The sequence below is a fragment of the Fundulus heteroclitus genome, chromosome 23 (genome assembly GCF_011125445.2).
Source record: "Fundulus heteroclitus isolate FHET01 chromosome 23, MU-UCD_Fhet_4.1, whole genome shotgun sequence".
In the NCBI taxonomy this organism is placed as follows: domain Eukaryota; kingdom Metazoa; phylum Chordata; class Actinopteri; order Cyprinodontiformes; family Fundulidae; genus Fundulus; species Fundulus heteroclitus.
Window position 1 is genome coordinate 13,026,611 of NC_046383.1, and position 20,912 is coordinate 13,047,522.

The 20,912-nt window shown below is 40.9% G+C and overlaps 1 protein-coding gene across 3 annotated transcripts in view; it reads right to left on the bottom strand.

Annotated features, from left to right (window-relative positions):
- The window catches only part of rapgef2 (Rap guanine nucleotide exchange factor (GEF) 2), an 84,985-nt gene extending 71,054 nt beyond the window's left edge, over positions 1-13,931 (bottom strand). The window contains exons 1-2 of one of the 3 annotated variants that reach the window (XM_036127204.1): positions 13,904-13,931; positions 8,263-8,346 (exon numbers count right to left, since the gene is read on the bottom strand). In XM_036127204.1, coding sequence (XP_035983097.1) covers positions 8,263-8,282 — 20 coding nt within the window. In that variant the 5' untranslated portion in view covers positions 8,283-8,346; positions 13,904-13,931. Of the gene's footprint in view, positions 1-464; positions 660-8,262; positions 8,347-13,903 lie in introns of those variants that run through there. The other 2 variants (XM_021320610.2, XM_021320617.2) reach the window with 2 other exon arrangements.
- Positions 13,932-20,912: the final 6,981 nt, after the last annotated feature.

Consider the following 20,912-nt stretch of genomic DNA (forward strand, 5'->3'; position numbering starts at 1 on the left):
CCTTCACTCCGTCAGTCCCAGAATAGAGGTTAGCCCCGAGGCCAAGAACGCTTGAATGACTCATGACTAACTTCCCAAAATACAACTTAACCGACACTGAAGACAGAAGGGGAAAGGGCAGAGAAGGAGTCAGTTCAGAAAGCCCAAAGAAACACTTCTAGCTGTTTTTATAAAGAACAATCCCACTGCCTCATTAGTGAGAAGCGCAGCCAAACAAATTTACCGCCGCAGCAACAGTGCCGTCCTTCCAAGTTAACAAAATTTGTGTGTCACGCTCCAAACGTGAGGGGCACACACCCACTCCTGCCTGCAAGGCTGACATATCCAAAATAACATCAAAGGCGTGCTTCACATTCCAGACGTGGCTGCTTCACAGATACCAGCTCCCTGACTTTTAGCTCTGGGCCACGGACTCATGAGAGGCGCGGTGGTGAGGCGGCCGCTGCTGTAGTCCTAGCACTCACCCCCGTCACTCCCAGCTGCTCCCAGAGTGACACGGCCACCTGGGAAGACGACGAGATCCCGGCTCCGCCTGAGAATATCCGCTTCTGACAGTCCGGAGAAAGTCCCAAAGATCGGCTCCACGTCCCGGGACTAGCGTGTGAGCGCGGCACATCGCCCTGCTGCTGCAGATTTGCCTGTTGAGAACTGGGTGTGTGTGTGGCTCTCAGAGCGTGTGTGTGTGGATCAGCCCATGTCCCGTAGCTCTGCCCCCTCTCTCCTTCCTCCTCCCCCTCGCAGCGTGCCGCGGAGCGCAGACAACAGACAGCATTCCAGCGCACCGCTCACTTCCTGCTCCAGTTACTAAAGCATGAGAGGGAGGACGGCTTGTCCTCAGCGCGCCTTCACGTTGTGGCGGGGCGTAGACCTCATGCCCTCCCGTCACTTTAAGTCGCTCAGTTTACCTCCACGGTGGTTTATTATCAATCATATTTTAAAATGGGTTAAATAATTGAATTTAGCTGACTGTCAGAATCTTAATGGCTTTAAAAAAAACGTTATGTCACGTCTCGCTGAGTCATGCAGGTTTACGTTTAAATTTAAAAAGCTAAAACCACGTTAAAGAAGACTTAAGAGACTTTAAAAGGGAAAATAAGAAGCTTCCTATCATTAAAGAGTGATTTTATTCTACGACGGAAAAGTAGGTGTGATTTATCACAAAGAAAAAAAGATTTCATGGATTAATTACCTGTCAGAGGTAGGAGCTAAAATTACCTTTTTGATTTCACGATGCAGACATGGACAATTCTCGATTATCTCAATAATGTTGAGGAACTAAAAAGTGGATTTTGGAAGAGCATAAACGCCTTAACTGTTCGTTAATGCTATTGAATCTTTTATGCAGCCACAGTATGAAGCACAGAATATTTGAGCGTTTCCTCTTCTCCTGGTGCTGTGCACTGCTGGCCAGCTGGATGAAAAACTGCACGATTCCCTTGAATATTAAAAAAAATATTCAGCTTTATGGAAATACTACAAGAACACATTCAGTGGAAACTGAAGAGGTGCCTTCCACCTCTCATTGTGCATCAAAATAATTAAAATAATGTAGTTTTTATCGAGTGAAATAATTACTGCGTAACATTATTTTACCATCAGCAGCAGTGGGAATTGTTGAGATTCACTGCTGCCTTGCAGCAAGAAGGTCCTGGGTTCGAATCCCAGCCTGGGGTTGTTCTGCGTGTTCTCCCTGTGCATGTGTGGGTTCTCTCTGGGTACTCTGGCTTCCTCCCACAGTCCAAAAACACGACTGTCAGGTTACCTGGTCTCTCTAAATAGCTTTACACGGGTCAACTTTTGCTAACGCACTAAACCAAAATTGCTAAAATAGATCCTGTACTTGCCTCTGCAATCAGAGGGCTGGTTGTCACGCGTCAAAGGAAACATTTCAGCTGCTCTGACCCGTTTTTTCGGAGCACGTGACACAATTTAACACATTAACTTGGTTTTCCTCCACCGACCAGGTTGCTGATTCATTTAGACGTTGCAGTTTAGGAACTGCTCATCAATAAACACGTTTATTTTAAAGCAATGTTTGGTTCAGACGGTTCTAGAAGCGTCTGAACCAACACAGAGAAAGGGAAGTAAAACCATACCAGGACTAATAAAGCTCATAATAGAGGGAAGTTAACACATTTACACAGTGAGAAGTTAAAACTGTAACTAAAAATATTCAGAACAATCCTTTCTGAGTAATTGAGTCTATTATGAAAAACTATAACCTCTACAATTAACTTTTCTAAATTTAAACCAATTCTGTCAGCGTTCTGAAGCACATTGGATCAGCACCAAGTTAGTGTGACATGTCAAAGGAAGGGAAAAAACTTGTCTGTATCAACAAAACCGCTCGAATAAAAGCTGCGGAGCATCTAGAAGAAAAGCTGGGATTACTCTAAAAATATAATTGATAGACAGTATATATGGCTCTTTGGTTGCTGCTATAAATCATCATGCACCAAACTGCAACCCTGAAGGCTAAATTATCTTTATTTAGATCATTTTGCAGAAAGAAAATTGCAAAAAGAAAAACATTTACTGAATGTTTAGTTAGATAAACTGCAAAACTTAACCGCAGTAAACAGACCAGCTATACTGACGACTTCAGTAACAAACCGTCAAAAGTATTCAAACCGCCTGCCTTTGCACTACCATGAATTTTAGTGACATCCCATAATTCCATGGGGTGGTTAAATATGAAATAATCCCTTCTGCAGAAGCTTTCCACATTTTTTTTAGGAATTTTTGACCGTTGCAGAGCTGCATTTGCGAGGTCAGACACTGATGTTGGACAGGACGGCCTGGTTTGCGCTCCAATTCCTCCCATCGGTGTTCTGTGGACTTGTATCGCTCACAGCCATGACCAGGTTCTTTACAAGCTCCTCGGGGACGACTGGTGACGCTGGCCAACACTGGCATGTTTATGGGTGTGCATAAGTAGAAATCCAAACAGAAAAATAAAAATGTACTGAATGAAAGCAAATGCATTTGCTTTTGTGTCGAAAATTAATCCAGGAGGCCGGTCGGAAACCTCTAAAAAAAACGGGAAATGCCCGGCTCTCTGATTAAGCTTCAACAGCCCGCCTCAGCAACTAAACCACAGATTGAGATGGTTGTAGACTCCGTCTCATGCTTTCCCTCTAGTAGCAGCAGGAGACGGAGTCTAAAAACGGCACAAGTGGCTCAGGTAGTGCAGCTCATCCAGGATGGAGCATCAATGCCATCTGTGTCAAGAAAGTTTGCTGCATGTCAGCGTTATGTCCAGAGCATGGAGGCGCTACCAGGAGAGAGGCCAGTACATCAGGAGATGTAGAGGAGGCTTTAGGAGGACAACAACCCTGCAGCAGGACCGCTGCCTCTGCCTTTGAGCAAGGAGGAACAGGAGGAGAACTGCCAGAGCCCTGCAGGATGACCTCCAGCAGGCCACAGATGTGCATGCGTCTGCTCAGACGATCAGAAACAGACTCCATGAGGGAGGGGGGGGGGGGGGGGGGGGGGATTTCTTTGGGGGCCTACAGCCTCCATGAGCTCAGCAGAGGTAATCTGACTGCCATCAGGTACAGAGAGGAGATCCTCAGACTGATTGTGAGACCAGATGCTGGTGTGGTTGGCCCTGAGTTCCTCCTGATGCAGACAATGCTGGACCTCATGTGGCTGGAGTGTGTCAGCAGCTCCTGCCAGACGAAGGCATTGATGCTGTGGTCCCCCCCCACCTGTTCCCCAGACCTCAATCCAGCTGAGCACATCTGGAACATCATGTCTCGCTCCATCCACCAACGCCACGCTGCACCACAGACTGTCCAGGAGTTGGTGGTGTTAGTCCAGGTCTGGGAGGAGATCCTCAGGAGACCATCCTCCTCCTCACCAGGAGCTGCCCAGGTGTTGTAGGGAGGTGCTACAGGCAGGTGGAGGCCACACATGCTGCTGAGCCTCATTGTGACTTGTTTTAAGGACATTACATCAAAGCTGGATCTGCCTGTAGAGTGTTTTTCACTTTAAGTTAGAGTGTGGCTCCAAATCCAGACATCCATGGGTTAATAAATGTGATTTCCATCGATAATTTTAATGTGTCATTCAACTATGTAAAGAACAAATTATTTAATAATAATATTTCATTCATTCAGATGTAGGATGTGTTATTTTAGTGTTCCCTTTATTTTTTTTGGAGCAGTACACAAAGAGAAAAAGCGCCGCCCCTTTAACAACCGTTACTGTAATGGTCTCAGGCTTTCATTCATCTCGCTGTTATGGCTGTCAAGACGGAAAAGTTGAGATTATTACTGACACTTTAATAATCTGTCACGAAAAGCACCTCCAGAATGATTTGCTGGATGAGACTTGACGTCTTAAACAAACCTTAACAGAACTTACACCTGTACTCGCTTTAAAGCTGTCACCCGCTCATAAAGACGAATTTATAACAGTCGTATTTTGTTTCACACACGGGTGAAATTGGCTCAAAGAGCTCCAACTTCTTCACTTAACGGCCGAGCCATTCATCTTCCCCCAGATCGGATCTCACTACAGCAGGAGCGGAGAGATGGAGGCTCTGAGAGGAGGATGGAGCCGTATCAGGTTTTCAACCTTGCTGTCAAGTCTGGATTCGAAGAGCCATTTCTGGGCACGCTCTGCCCTGAAACCCAATTCCTGCACATCTTAAAAGCTTCAGGAAGTCCCGCTGGACTCAAGTCAGTTCCTCGTGTCACAACCAATTTCCCCTCCGAGCCATTTTGCCCTCACCAGCGCTCTTCTTTATAGACTGGATGAAGGATGTACTTTATTCAAGGGGCTGATTCAGAAAGGCATTTAATGAGGAGAAGTCATCTTACAAATTAGGAAACCTGACAATATTCTGTGGGTAACTGTTTAGAAAACTGCATAAAAAAATAATTAACCGTAACTGAGGTGATGCCCACCTATTAATACCGAACACTAACAGTTCGACCTGAGACACGGTGTGGCCTCCACACTGCAAAAACTAAATTACAAATAAGTAAATAAGATGATCTGCCAATGGATGTTTTGCACTTAAAACAGGAACAACTCATCTTATTTCAAGTGCAGTATATCTATTCATCTTATTTTAGGGGTTAAAATACTCATTACATTGGCAGATCATCTTATTTACCTGCACAAATCAAGGACAAATACACTAATTTCAAGAAAATTTCACTTATTTTTAGTTCGGCCACAAATTAACTGATGACTTTTTTTGCACCGTTCCCAAAGTATGAAACCAAAACTGCTCCCTTTTTTTAATTACTTTCTCTTTTAAAATGAAAGTATGCTGCGATATTTAGAGCTGACCGAGTTTTTTGGCCATGACGTCCTTGAATGCTGTGAGGACACGTTGCCATGGTGCATGAGTCACGCAAAATAAATCTTATCGTCATTAAAACTCAAAAGAATTTTCAGCAGAAATGAGCGGATAGAAAAAAAGATGGCACACTACTGGTTATGCTTTACTTTAATTAAGCATTAAAGTAAAGCATTACAGTTGTTTCTGGTTGATGGTACTAACAGATAAATTCACTTTTGAGACAAAAATAAAGTTTGTGTAGCAAGAGCCTCTAATATAGACTGGTAAAAAGTTCTATTCTATCGTATTGTTGCCAAATGGACGCCATCCTGGTGTGATTAACATGTAGAGCGATTATGACGCTTTTAGGAATCGGCATATTTTGGTAGAAAATGATTTTATTAATGTGGTAAACAAAAGCACTGCTCTAACATGCTGAATGGATGTGTAGCAGCTTAATGACAACATACTAAGGAACAAAGCTAGCACCCATGTGTTCCTAATGGTGCAGTTTGTGATGATCGGAGGGCTAACTTCTCTTCACACACCAAAAATAGAAGCATGTTTTGTCAGAAGCATGTTTTGCATGTTATGAAACAAGTGCTATTCTCTGGGGACGAGTCCAACCGCGTAGTTTGTGTTATGGCCAGGATAGAAAGCTTGAGCGTCAAGCGTCAAACTTGGCCAGCTAAAAAAACAAAAAACGTGGGTGTCAGAGGTAAGGAAGCATGGCTACTATTTTACATTTGTTTTTACTTTTTATATGATCCCGTCATGTCCCTACTGAATATTGTAGATCCTGTTAATTAAAGCAATCAACAGCAGCTCTGTCAAAACTTTCCTCCAGCCCGGGGTTTCCCATAATACGTTTTTACAAAGTACACAGCTGTGTGATTCTGCGGAGAGAAGAACTTTTGTCATGGGTAAGTAATTAAAGAAAGACAAATTATCAGTAATATATGGGTAAGGTATTAAATTATCAATATATCTTGTGTTTTGATCTCCTAAAAGTCCATGACCTGACCATATCTGATTAGAAATGTCATATTTTAGTTTACATTGCAAAAATAGAACTAAAAATAAGTAAAATTTTCTTGAAATGAATGCATTTGCCCTTGATTTGTGCAGGTAAATAAGACTAATTGCCAATGGAATAAGATTTTTGCACTTAAAATAGGAACAATTCATCTCCATCATCTTATTTCAAGTGCAGGATGTCTAACTTAATTATCTTATTTTAGGGGTAAAAATACTAATACCATTGGCAAATAACCTTATTTACCTGCTCAAATCAAGGGCAAATAAATGCATTTCAAGAAAATTTTATTTATTTTTAGTTCTCTTTTTGCAGTGTACATCATCCATGGCATATTTTAAACGGCTCTTACTTTGTTTAGACATTACAGTCAGGCAGTCTTGTAGACAGCTCAGGGGTCCTATCACGTAGACAGTGTACCATAATACTCCTAATATCCATTGAGCGGAGCGGCTTTGCTGCTAACCAAAGTCATACTAACACATTTTAACAGATTTTTGAGCACATTGTACCACATAAAATCACTCAGTAAGCACAACGGTAGTCATATATCAAAAAGGTGCACCATCAATTTTTGAGAAGATTTAAGGATTTTCGGTGCCTCCTATAGTCCTCGACACGGCCATTCCCAGTCTATGGATATTTGCTCCCCCTCTCAATCCCCTTTCCGGCCAGCTTCCAGTCAAATTAAGGCGACGAGTGCCAAAGCAATGTAACAAAAATAAAAATGACTTCTCTCATCACCCACTGTGTAGCACCAAGTTGTTGATTTTTTAGAACCAAATGACATGTTACTGCGGTACCACTAACCACCAGAACAAGCGTAGAACACTTCAAAATGTCCTTTTGAGAGAGTGAACCAAATAAACCAATTAGGATACGAAAACAATAGATTTTTAAAACACTGTTACAATATTTATTAACATTTTATTGGCAATAGCCAATTTCTGTTAACATTTTTTCCACAAAAACTGTTCACGACTACAGTCTTTCTGATCCCCAATGAGCAACGGCAAACAAAAATATAAATAATAATAAATAAATACATAAGCAAAATGCAACAGACCAAGATGTCGTAGACGCTTTTTCTTTCAATAATCCACTTATTTGTCTACCCTTAATGATGGAGCTCTATAATTCCCCATCATGCAGTTAATGCATCACAAAAATAACCAAATAGAAACCCGAGAGTCGTGGACACGTCCGTTAGCACTGCAGCCAACATTAAGCTCATTATGCATGCCACGCAGCAGCTGTTTGCTACCAGCGCTTCGTAAACACTTTAGGGACGTTCTCCACTGTATCTGCAGTAAGATATTTACTTTATTCTAACTTCACCTGCTAATTATTTTCTGGCATCCAGGTCACACCTTCACCTTGGTAAAACCGAGGCTCGTTTTAGACTAGATCAGCGGTTCTGCTCAGATTCTGTGTTTTTAAATTCATTCCACGTTTATAAGAAGCCACAACACGGCCACAGCAGAACCAGAAGGGTTCTGCTCCACTGGATAAAGCGTCAGCACCAAGCTCAGAGTGGCCGTAGGTGTGTTATGCAAGCCTGACGGACAAAAAGATCATTGTTTCCAAGTCGCCCACAGATATAGTTCACATAGCACAGCTGCCGTTGTGAAACCCCAACTCTGAAGATTGATGCAGATCTCTCTGCAACTTCCTTAAATTGTGTTATGGTGGGGAAAAAAATGCTTATAAGGCAGAAAAACATATGAAACCTTCAACATGAATGACCAATTTAGTAAAAAATGAGTCATGATGACTGGGATCTGCTGTGGGTGTCAACAGAATTTAATGGTGTCACACATGTAGAACTTTAGTTTTACCTTTCAATTGCACAGGGATGAAAATTAAAACATAAAGGTAGGAAGATTGCATGAAGCTTTCCAGTAGCAGTGAGGATGTTTGGTGATCTTACCTGCTTCTTGGAAGAAACATGGACTCCTTGATGAAAACGGACCCTGATAACAGGATGTACCAGCAGCTCCCGACATCATCCGGGCTGGAAATCACAAGAAAGACTCAAATTAATACAAAGAAATAACATTCCTATGTTATCGGTAGAAACAAATACCAGAAAATAATAAAACAAAGGCGCGTAGGAGCTTCCAACCTATTAGCCAGGACTGAAAAACTTGCAAAAAAAGGTTGTTTGAGCTGTAAACCCCGCAAAGTTAATTATCAGTCTATCACTCAAAGCAAGAAATATTAGCTCTGCACCCCTCACAGCTCTAATAAAGCTCTCCTGCTTCTGATTGGCCGGTTCCTGCAGTTTCCACTTGGAGACTTACGTTCGCCAAAGGTAGTCTAGGGCTTTATGGGGGGGGGGGGGGGGGCGTAACAATAATAAACCAGGTGAAGAAGACTCAGCAGGAAAGTTGATAACTTAATACTCTTAAAAAACAGGGGAGCCTGGAAGAATGGAAGAAAAAAGGGGGTTAACTGGATTAAAGAACCAGGTTTAAGATAACGGAAGAAAAAAAAACAAGTCACCAGATAAAGGACTCACCAGCAATAAAACCTAAAACTCCCTCCTTAACTTTATTCACATGCTCAGCCACCACACAAATCAAGATTAGTCTCCCCACCAGGAAAACAAAAAACACCACTTTTAGGAAAACAACCTTGATTACCATCTATTTAAGCCCCACCACACCAACCAAGTCTTCACCAGCCTCAGGCAACACCCATGCTGCCAAAATGGCCGACTGTGAAGGAGACCTGCTCCTCTCCCAGTTTCTGCTGGACTCGTTAAGCCTCGTTAAGCCGAACTGCAATCAGCTGCAGGACCTCTACTGACACGCAGGCACCGCAGCACGTCACGCATAAAATACCTTCATCTCTGATTAAAATTCAGTGTAGCTCATAAAAAATATTTCATTACATTACAAACAAAAATGTGACATTAACTTTTTAAAAGAATCTCTCTGGTCTTGCGTAAACTTTTACAAGTTTTCTTCAAGCATCGCCCTGAATTTAGCGCCATCTATCCTCCCAAAATAATCCCCACAGCATAATGCTGCCACCGCCCTGCCTCACCATGCGGATGGTGTTCAGGTTGTCCACCACACACAGACTACAGGTTAAAATTTGGTCTTTTCTTCAACACGTTTGAGGTGCATTACACAGCGATCTGCAAATCGACCATCAAGGTTTTTTGGTCTCATCCACCAGGAGCACCTTCTTCCACCTGGTTGCTGTGTCCCGGTTTGTTGTAAACTTTAAATGGGAATTTAGTCGTTTTTTTTTTTCTTTTCTTGTTGCCACTCTTACATAAAGGACACATTTGTGGAAAACACAACAACAATGTAATTATTAAATAAGTGACCCCTTACAGCAACTGGTGCCAATGGATTTTGGTTTCAGGTCTAAAAGTGAAGGAGGTGGATATAAATGCAACACACTGCTGAGAACATTTTATTTTAATCTCAATGTAACATTTAGGTTAGTGGTTGTGCGTGAAAGAACGTCTCAAAGTTTGAAGTTTTGAAGGGCGCTTTAATAAACGCCTTTTAAAATCTTAGATAAAGGAACTCAACATCACCCTTTTACAGTTTTACCATCATTAGTAAGGTTATTTAGCAGAAATATTAGAACAAAGCTACAAAAGAGCTTCTTACATGGTAATATCAAGAAACAACCTGATAGTTTTTCTCTTAAATTTCCCCTTTTATCCTTATGATTTGTGCAACGACTGGAAAGGACGCAGAAAAGCAAAAGAAGAGCGTGTTGGAGACAGACAGAGCGCGCCATGAACGAACAAACAGCTTCCACACCCATGGCCCTGCTGAAAGATGCAGACACAAACTCACACTCGCCCTTGCATCAGGCAGCAAAAAGACCGCATACAAACTATATGCTCAGTCTTTAACAGATTTGTTTTAAATGGCAGATACCCTTTTGGAGGGTTTAGAACCTCTGATTTGGCTCTTGGATATTATTAAGCAACATCCAACCTTTACTCTAGAAAATCTTCCTGCAGAACAAACAACTCCCACTTAGCTTTCTTTCCCTTAACAAATTCAAAGTGTTATTGAGCAATAAGCTAGAGAACTGGAAAACTCTGGTCTTTGCTGACTGTTACTTTAAAGCTGTATAGCCAAAGGATGTGCTTAAAAAAAGACCAAAAACCATTTGATCATGATAAAATAAGGTTAAATAAATCAAACCTCCATCCTGATAATGTTTAAATGGTCCTTTTTGTGGATAAATAGCCCCTGAGCCGGGTGCGATGAACAGATATAAACAGACGCCTTCTAGAGACAATATTACAGAACTATCATAATGCCAGTTTGCTAATAAATCAAAATTAAATAATGCCGTACCAAGCCTGACCCTCTGCTACGCCTCGCAGGAAAGCGGAAGCTCGGCGTGATGAAGACCAAACGTTATTGATTAAATAAACCGATATACAGGATCTTTAAGAGCCTCATATCAGAACATTTACTCACGTCAGTCAACTCTGCATCACATCTGAGCTTCGGCAGGTTTAGCGTCCGCTTCAGTGAACAACAACGTTCAGACTGGATTCCCAGAGACATTCCAGTCTTTCCCTCTTGGAATCATGTATTTATTTTTTTTCTCACTAGATCGTGGAACAGTCGTCATTGTTTCGCTGGAGATGCTAATAGCCGTTAGCCCTTTCCTTGTTTTAACTCCTGCTGTACTTCCGTTCATATAATAAACACGAAAGGCTTTATTTACGAACAAATTGAGCAAAAACAAAGCATAAAACACCAAAATAACAACTAATACGCCAGCAGGACGAGATAATCTTTCATAAAAACGTTGCATGCCACCAGAGGGAAAATAAAAAAAAAAGTCAAATAAGGTGGCTATGCACCTTTAAATAAACCATGGCTGTCGGGTCAGAAATGAATGTATTTAAATGAAACTGCTACCACAAGGATACCAGCGTAATAACCTGACAAGGCGCCATCGTTCCCCCTCAGCACCATTTATGCAGGATTTAAATGGGACGGTGTAGCAGAACCGCAGCTAGCCCACTTTGACCAGTTATTTCGTTAACTTTGCTCCTCTGCTGCCCGCTGGACAACACCAGAGGTGAATCATTTTTGAAATGCTGCTCTTTGGCTGGCCACCGTCAGCATCTTTGGTGCCTGGCAGCTCTCAGACAACAAAAAGGAAGCAAAAACTCAGTGAAGGAAGCATTAGCATGATGTGTAATCCTGATACCATCTTTATCTGGTAGTGGGACATGAACACAGAAGCTTCAACTGATGTGGGTAAAAATAAGGTTAGCAGTAACGTTCCCAACAGCACCAGCTGCAAAACCAACAATTTTACTTCTGTGCAGAGAGATTAATACTTTCTGTTCCTCTAAAGCAGATATATTAAGATGATACATCTATTCATCATATATCTACTATTAATGGCTCCCCAGTAGGTTAAACAGCGCTCACACCAGAAATCCCATAAAGCTGTCTGGCAGGAAATAAGATGGGGGTTAACAAGAGCTGCAACAATAAAACTTCTGGCACTTTCTGCACTGCAAGTGAAAACAAACCAGGTGAGCTCACACAGACTCCCAGCATGCTGCTTTTTGGGTGTTTAGCCCTGGTTTTGCTTCAAATGTTGATTTTAGGGCATCAATTTGGCAACTGGTTCAAGTTAAAGTTCTAAACCAAAAATCCTAAATGACAGAAGAAGTCTTGCCCACGTTTTTGAAAACATGAGACCCTCTCTGAGTGAATTTGAACACCGACAGTAAAACCTTTTGCTCAAAGTCCACGACAGAAACAGTCCTTTAATTATACGTTACCTGATATCTTTAATCTTGGAGGGAAAGATTAGTGAAAAGAGAGAGATCTTTCTTTATGGCTGTCTGACAGCCAAGCCACTTAAAAATAAAAATTAGGGAAGTATGACTTTTCACATCTCGTTTATTGAAGAACTGAAAAAACACGTTTTCAACTTTAACTCTGTTAAAACCATCAAACATCTCCCTGACAAGAATAGGTACTGATGTGTTAGTAGCCAACTTTGTGCCAATTTAAAGCAAACTTTTAAAATGGCGTGGGAAAAAAAAAGAGAAATGTAAAGGAAGACATGTTTCTGTCTAATGGTTTGGAGCAAATTACCCAGAATATGCAGAACCCCCCCCCCCCCCCCCCCCCCCCCAACCGAACCCTGACCCCATGGCCGTAGTAAACAGGAAGCAGACGTTGCAAACTAGCATGAGCTTGACATCTTAACTATTTTCCGCAAAATCCAAAAACCACCTCAAGCGAGCGTAGAAAAGTTGTTCTTCTTTTAGCGAAATATTTCAAATCTTGCCGTTTCCATCGACCTTTTCACATGCAGTATTTTCAAAATGTGCATAAAAAGACGTTGATGGAAACGAGGCTCTTGTCAGTCTGAATTAACCTGAGCTGCGGAAATGTCTTAACAGTAAAATACAACAGCTGCTTGTCAGGAATCGCACCTCCAACCTTTTCTCTTGGTGTCTGAAACTCAACTTTATTCCTACAGCGCTTCAAAACATAACTCAGTTGGTCAAAGGGTAAGAATTCAAAAATATAACAAAAAATGTGTGCAAAAAAGCAATAAAACCAGTAAAACAGGGAGCAGATAAATAGAAACAAGCGATGTTCTCTTTCTTCCACGTCATCGTTCTGCGCTGCCATGTTCTATAAAATGTCTTTATGTTTGTGGCTGTAACGTGACAACATGTAAGCAGAGTTTAAGACACTAAGTGGGACTTTTTGATTAAAACTACAGAGGGAAACAAAAAGAAAAACCACCCAGGGACGGATGCAGCTACTATACACCTGCTCCTACACACCTTCACACCCAACCCCTCTTCCTTAATTTCCTCTTCCTCCTCCTCTCCACGCTTTCTCACAGACCTCCTGACAAAGTGGTCAAAAGCAATGCGGTACCGCGCGCGAGCTATTTTTAGAAACACAACGTCACGATGACGTCACATCACGTGGTACGCAGTAGGGCATGCTTGCATAGTCCGCCGCTGTGTCGCTGTAAAAGAGACGTGCGTTACCCTTGGTTTTACTCGGTAAACAAATGCTTTTTCCAAATCTAAGACCATGGTTTTTAAACATTGTTGCTATGGAACGTGCAACAGCGACTCGAGGTACGCTGATCGGCCGCATATGAAGGATGTTTTCTTCAAGACTGCCAAGGAGAAATGTGTGCGCTGGGACCGGGGCGGTCGGCCTACACAACAGTTCAACCCGGAAAAAGTTACCAAATTCAAGTACATATGTAGCAAGCATTTTGTCGGAGGAAAGGGCCCAACCGAAGAACATCCTGACCCAATTCCAGCGACATCAAGTCAAGGTAAGAGTATTTTGGTGGCCGACATGTTAATAAAGTAGCGCCTGCTACCATGACAGCATATAGGCTATCATGGTAGCAGGCGCTAACATGATAGCCTGCTACCAGGATAGCTTACTCAAAAACATTTCAAATGAGACAAACATTAAACATATACCCATTCCTGGACGGTGATTGTAAACAAAAAAAAAAAAACGTCCGACGCTGCCTTGATCGCCGCGCAGGAAAAAAAAAACAAAGCTTACCGTTCATCAACTCGGCCAGTTTTCCAGTCATTTTAAGCCCTCGAACCTCAAGCCATCGTTTGAGCTGAAGGTTGGTGTGTTCTTCGACAGTGCGACCAGTAATCCGTGTGCCTGGGACATCGTCTTGGGAAAGTTTAACGGCTGTAAAGTCGGTCATATTTGTTATCCGTGCGTTCTCTCCTGTATGCGTTCTCTCCTGTATGCCCTACCTAAGCGGCAAAAGGGGCGTTGCTCTTGAGACGGTGACGTCACGTGCGCGGTACCGCATTTCAAAAGCAACTCGTTTTTTTTCCATTTTCCGTCGTCTTTCCGCTCTCCCACACGCTCGCTCCGCACTTTCATGATCCCCCCTCTGCACTGGGATGAGCGCGAACAAAACCTTCAATTTTTAATAACCAGCAAGCGCAAAACAAGGGAAGCGCCTAACGAGAGGAGGAGGAGGAGGAGGAGAGCGTGGCAAAACAAAAGAAGACGCAGACGGAAGACTGGGACGGATTGGCTGATGTGGGTCAAACGGTAACCTGGTGGAACCGCAGCGCGCAGGGAGGCCCGTAACCACAGGGAGTCGGCTTTTCTGTGCGCCACGAGGCAGGAGGCGAGGAGGAAAGATGAAGAAGCGTTCCTGCATGCAGAATTTCATGAAATGAGGTTGGACTCATGAAACAAGAAGCAACAATGACACTTCCCACGTGGACATTAGCTAATAATTGATTATCCAAGTTCAGAAGTTCACGGCTCTGCATTCCTCAAATTTTTGTAACACTTTATTTGAAGGGGTGTACATGAGACTGACATTACACTGTCATAAACATGACATAACACCTGTTATGAACATAAATGACTCTTTATGAATGTTTAGGACTGTTGTCATTAATTGTCATTCGGTAAATTATGACAGTATTAAAGCAAAGTTGAAATTGTTTAAAATGTCGTTGTTATGACAAGCCCTTAATTTAACATATCCCCAAGTCCTTAACTTAACCTAATCCCAAGTCAAGCCCTAAACTTAACATTGTCTCTGTTAATGTCAAGTTGTCATAACAAAGACATTTTAAACAATGTCCACTTTGCTTTAATAGCGAGTCATTTATGTTCATAACAGGTGTAATGTCAGTCTTATGTACACCACTTCAAATAAAGTGTAACCGCTTTTTTTTCCTCTTTGTTTTTTTATATATCAAACGACTGCCATTAAATCTATTTACCTGTTAGGTAATATCATGGTCGTTTTTTTTCTACTGGATAAGATGAGAAACTGCTTCCAGAAAGAAGTTTGGTACTTAAGTTTACATCTAATCAGCTGCAAACTCTAAGTTAGAATTCAAGCTTCTACTTTTGGTCTTCTTTCACATTCATATAATTATTTACTGATTATATTCTTACTTTTTATATAACGCTCGCATTTAATTAAATCAGGAAGGATGAGATGAGAAGGCATGTTAAAGTGGATTCAATTAGAAATGCAGAAATGAAGCGGTAAAAATTAAAGAAATGAAAATTTAAATAAAGTCTTCACGGCATATAACCCTGCGGTACATTTCCAAGACGTGGGTTCTATTCCAGCTTCCTGGGCAATTTGTGTATGAATATGTATAAATATGTGTGCATTACCAAGAGGGATTGGGTGAATGGGACTCCTGTGTAAAACACTGAGAGGTCAGTATTAGGGGTGGCATTTATCCCTTATTATTGTGAAAAATGTCTTATCATAAGAATTTAAACTAATCTTGACAATGCTGTTTTCCAAAAAAAAAAAAAAAACTGCCAGTTTTGTCCTTTTTTTTCCTATTTTCTTTACGGTTGGTTTCTTAAGAGCATCAGTAAACATTGATAAATTGAAAAATATAATTTAATAGTTACTGTTTGCAGTGTCGTGATAACAATCCCACTTCTTTACGTAGATAGTATCCTGATGAGTTTATCATTTTGAAATCTATAGGATTTTTAGCCTACAGTCACAGTTACCTAAAAAGACTGTAAATAGTCTTTTATCATCACTGTTATCGCTATCACATAGTACCACAATATATCGTGATAAAATTCAATTTAAACTAATTGTGGTAAGGATAAGACATCCATGTTATAAATTTATTAGCAAAAAAAATGTGGAAGTTTGTTGTTTAAACTAAAGTAGCTGTGTGAGTTCCAGTTTTTTAGTGTAACATGTCAAGCGGGTCATACTTTAACAGGAGAACAGAATATGTTCAACAACAACAACGGGTTGCACCGAGAGCACAAAATCAGGAGTTACAACACAACAGTGGTTTCTCTTCACTGAAAATAAATCAGCAACGGTGACCATTACGGTGTTATTTTAAGGCTGAAATCCCAGAGAGACTCAAAGCCCCAGAATGTGGCTAATGTTACGAAATAAAGCCCACAGCTTTCCTGCAATCAACAGAACGGTGTGGGCGAGAGACGGCAGTGGTTCATTTCTAGGATTTGGGAAATTAAATGCAAGTTAACTTATTGGGATTTTAGAGAGCCGCAGCAAATATTTCCTTTTCAAAATAGAATAAGACAACCTTACCACAACCTGTTCTGTCTGTCTGTGCTGTTAAAAGCTGGTGACCAGAACATGATGAGATTTTCATTAGGCAACGTTTCTCCTGCTCTTATTTCTGGAGACGGGCGTCTTCAGAGGTGCCCGTGTCAAAAGCGGCCCAACAAGGAAGGGAACTTTGCAACAGCTTCTGTCTGTGAGACTCAGAAAGGTGGAAAAAAGTCAGTCTGGAGAAAAACACAGGGCCATAAAAGATAATGTGTCCTCCTTACAGATGCTTTGTTTTACTGCTGATGTCAAAGTTAGATGTTTCAGGAGGGACCGGCTTTCCAAACATAAGAGTCGACTCATCGAGAAGGCCAGAACAACATCGATAGCTTTGAATTCCTCACTTCACCTAATAAAGGTCAGTTTCCTCTAGGGGATAATATCTATTGCAATTTTAAGTGTTAAAATGTGGTCATAGATAATTATTATCTCAATTGGGGATGGACGACATATCAGCATTAACATCGGTATCGGTAAATGTTAGTCATTCTTAACATATCGGCCCGATAAGTAAAACTGGGCCAATAATAACAACTGATGTTTATTTCCAGCTGCCCTTTGTGCCTGTGTTTAAAGAGTGAGAGGTGAGGGGGTTGGTCCTGTTATCATGTTAAAGTGACAGTGATGCATCACAGACAAAATCGTGTGGTTTTTAAATGATGCAGAGATCTTAAAAAAAAAGCAGTGTGTAAGTCTAGACTATAACCCACAAAAAAAAAATCATTTAGAGTAGTTTTCAGTCGGTACAAACCTTTACAAAATGTAACCATCACATGGACATAAATGTTTGTGTGTGTATATATATATATATATATATATATATATATATATATATATATATATATATATATATATATATATATATTATACACACACACACACACACACACACACCAGTAAATATAGGTTATCGGATATAACAACAATATTAATATCAGAAACCGATATCGGCCCAACCTTTCATATCGGTGCAACCCTAATGTTAATTTGAACTTATAGGCAGTGTGATGGTCTGGGGCTGCTTTCTTTGGGCCAGGCTGACTGTTGGTGATTGACTGAATGAATTTTACTCTCTAGTAGAAAATGCTGAAGGATAATATCCGGCCACCAGCGTGTGACCTTAAGCTGAAGCTAAAGATACAACGCACTCCTCTGAATGGCTCGACCAAATGAAAATGATGTAGTGTCCTAGTCAAAGTCTGGACTGGTGTCCGATTAAGATTCAGTGAGGTGACCCTACACAGAATCAAGAATCTTTGTTGTCATTATGTGTTACCATAATACCATAATGGCTTTTCATGCTAAAAACTTTAAATCTTTAGCTGAATAAAGACAAGGCTGTAAAACAGGCCCAAGTTTTCCCCACAGGTTACAAAAGACCAAACTTTTTTTTTCTTCTTCATAGTTGTGTAGTTGTTTGTGTTTCTTCTTATAAATAGCATGTGCTAAAAAGGAAATGACCCTAATCACTGGATGCTACTCGTGATTTAGGAACTGATGATCAGCTGTTTCTGTTATTCCCCTCCATCGGCAGTTTGTGACCCGGCACTGTCGTAATGTCTCTCGTGTCACAGCTTATGCTGTCCAGATCAGAGATACCAGTTCTTGATCTACCTATTCATAGATTAAAAAAAAACATTTTCCAACAAAGCGGTTAGGGGTGTCAAACATACGGCCCGCGGGCCGGATCCGGCCCGCCGAACAATTTAGTCCGGCCCTGTGGCTAAATGCATTATCATTATAAATAAAAAAATAAATAAAATTTTTTTATTTATTTTTCAATTCTTGAAAAAAAAACATGTACTTTGTTTAATTGAAAATATGCAGTTCCCATATAGTCCACGAGGGGCGCTGTGTTTTAATTAGCAGATTAAGCTTCAGGTGTGGAAAAATTCAAATCATTTGTTAATTTTTATCTGTTTGATGTATTTTGTCATGTAGGACAGTGTTTTTAAGTTCCAAAAAATGTGAATAAATGTTTTTCAACATTGTATAATCACTGTGATCAGTTCTTGTGCATAATGCACAAGTAAATGTTTAACTGAGTAAAAGTATTGTTGAAATTGCACATACTTTTCTTAAAAACGCTAAGGTTATTCATAATTTATTGTGTAAAAGTGAAATTAACTTAATATAAAAATCAACAAGTCCACATTTATTAGTTCTATTTAATCTTGCAATGAGTTAACTCGTGTGGCCCTCTTGAGATCAGATTAAGCTGAATGCGGCCCCTAAACCAAAATGAGTTTGACACCCCTGTGCTAAAGGTTTTGTGGTCTCAGGTTTTTGGAAAGTCCCAACCCAGAGTCACTTTTCTCTTTAACAACTATAACATAAGAAGATACATTGGCTCATAGTAGGGCATAAAAGCTATTTTTTGATGCATTAAGATGTGGAGATGGACAATTCTAAACAAAAAATATCAGCGCTTTATGGGAAAAACTAAAGGTGGAAGTGGGCTTATGTGTCACACCTGGTTTAACAAGAAATAGACCCGGCAACCTGGGCGCTAAAGGATAAAATGACTTGAACAAGAGCCACACCTTATGCTGGCTGTCTGAATTGAAACTAGGGATGCAACGATACAAAGACTTAAAGTACTTCTTGATTCTGAGATCGACCAACTCGGAAATACATGCATTAGTGACCAAATTTTCAAAAAATGTAGCATTAAGATCGTGATTGCGCCGTTAAAAGTTTTTTTAAGGACTTAAAATAGTCCCTGGGCGTCCGCTAGGCTGAAAATCCACACTTTGGCTCGATGACGTAGTTTGTGGGCGTTGCCCAGGCTACGCTATAGAGAGTTCAATGAAGTACACCACGAGAAGTTCAGATGGCGATTCACAAAGTGATGATTTTAACACGAAAGACAGCGCAAGCGTCTGTTACGACTTGGGTAAGTCTGAGAAAAACATTTTAGGAGAATAAACGAAATGGTTTGCTGGTGTATAATTGGAATCGGTGCTCATAATCGCGGTCATGGCTGACAGTTCAGATGTAAACACGGAAACAACTCGTTGAAGCTCGATTGTCTGGCATCGTTTATGACGGCTGATTAAACTGAATGTTACAAACTTGACATGATTATATGAGTTGTTTTACCGAGAAACCGATCAGAAGCGACGTGAAACCCCGCCTCTCTGGCTGTCAGCGCTCCCGACTCAGAGGGGAACAGATTTTAACAGGGGAACTGAATTTCGCACACCGGGACTTTTTGGGTTCGGAAATGTGTGTAAAGAGACATTATCCTTGTTGGTATTTGACCAACCATAAGCCACACACTTTTTAGCCATGTTTAATCCATCTATTTGTGTTTGAGAAAGCGAGTTTGCAACCAGGAAGTATCTTGTTACCATGTCAACAGATCAACGCCTACCCACATATTACGTCATCGGTCATGCAACATTTTTTTATGAGCCTTGAGCTAAAAAGCCTTAAAAATCCACGTTTTCATCGAATTTTTAATTTTTTTCCCCTCAGGTCATAATAATATGTGAACTTTCTAACATTTAGCAACGTGTATGATCTCAAAATCAAGAAGTACTTTAATATCGATATCCAGAATGTTGTATCTACCGACCGTTAACTAGAGGAAACAAAGATGTTAAAGCTCTCCTACAACTGGTCAAACCTGACGCTGGTCACAAAGTTCATCGCAACGTTCACTGTGTCAGATTCACCAGAGTTTTAGTGCTATAGCGCTGTAACGACGCAGTGAAGCCCACATTATAAAACCAAAGAAAAGCAGCTAGGATGATAAAAATACTAATAATAGATGGAATATGTTATGGAGGATAGTCGTCAGATGAGCGTTCACACTGAGCCTGATTCTGGTTCTGCTGGAGGTTCTCCTGCCTGTTAAAGGGGAGTTTTCCTCTCCACTGTCGCCTCATGCATGCTCAGTATGAGGGATTGCTGCAAAGCCATCAACAATGCAGACGACTGTCCACTGTGGCTCTACGCTCTTTCAGGAGGAGTGAATGCTGCTTGGAGAGACTTGATGCAACCTGCTGGGTTTCCTTAGAGAGGAAACTTTCTGACCAACCTGGAGGATCTGATGGAGTCTGACTTTGGAAAGAGCCTTGAAAGGACATGTATCATGAATTGGTGCTATAGAAATAACATTTAATTGAATTGGTTCAACAATTTATCCCCACATAGTGCTTCTAACAATGTATGTCATCTAAGAGTAATAAACCTCATTCTGAATATTTGTAAGTTTTTGACTGTTGTGTGGGTGTTTTAGGCACTGAGCTATATAATACACAGGAGTGCTGATTTTGCCGAAAAACTGAAGTCACTGGCCGCCATCTTGCTACTCCCTACTCTCACAGAATCCCATAGGATTTGTTTGCAACAACAAGCAGTTTTCTGGCTGAGTGAAAACGTTTCACAGGTAATTCTACAGTCAGTGGATGTACTAACACTATCAACTACTAGGAAATTAGGTGCTGAAAT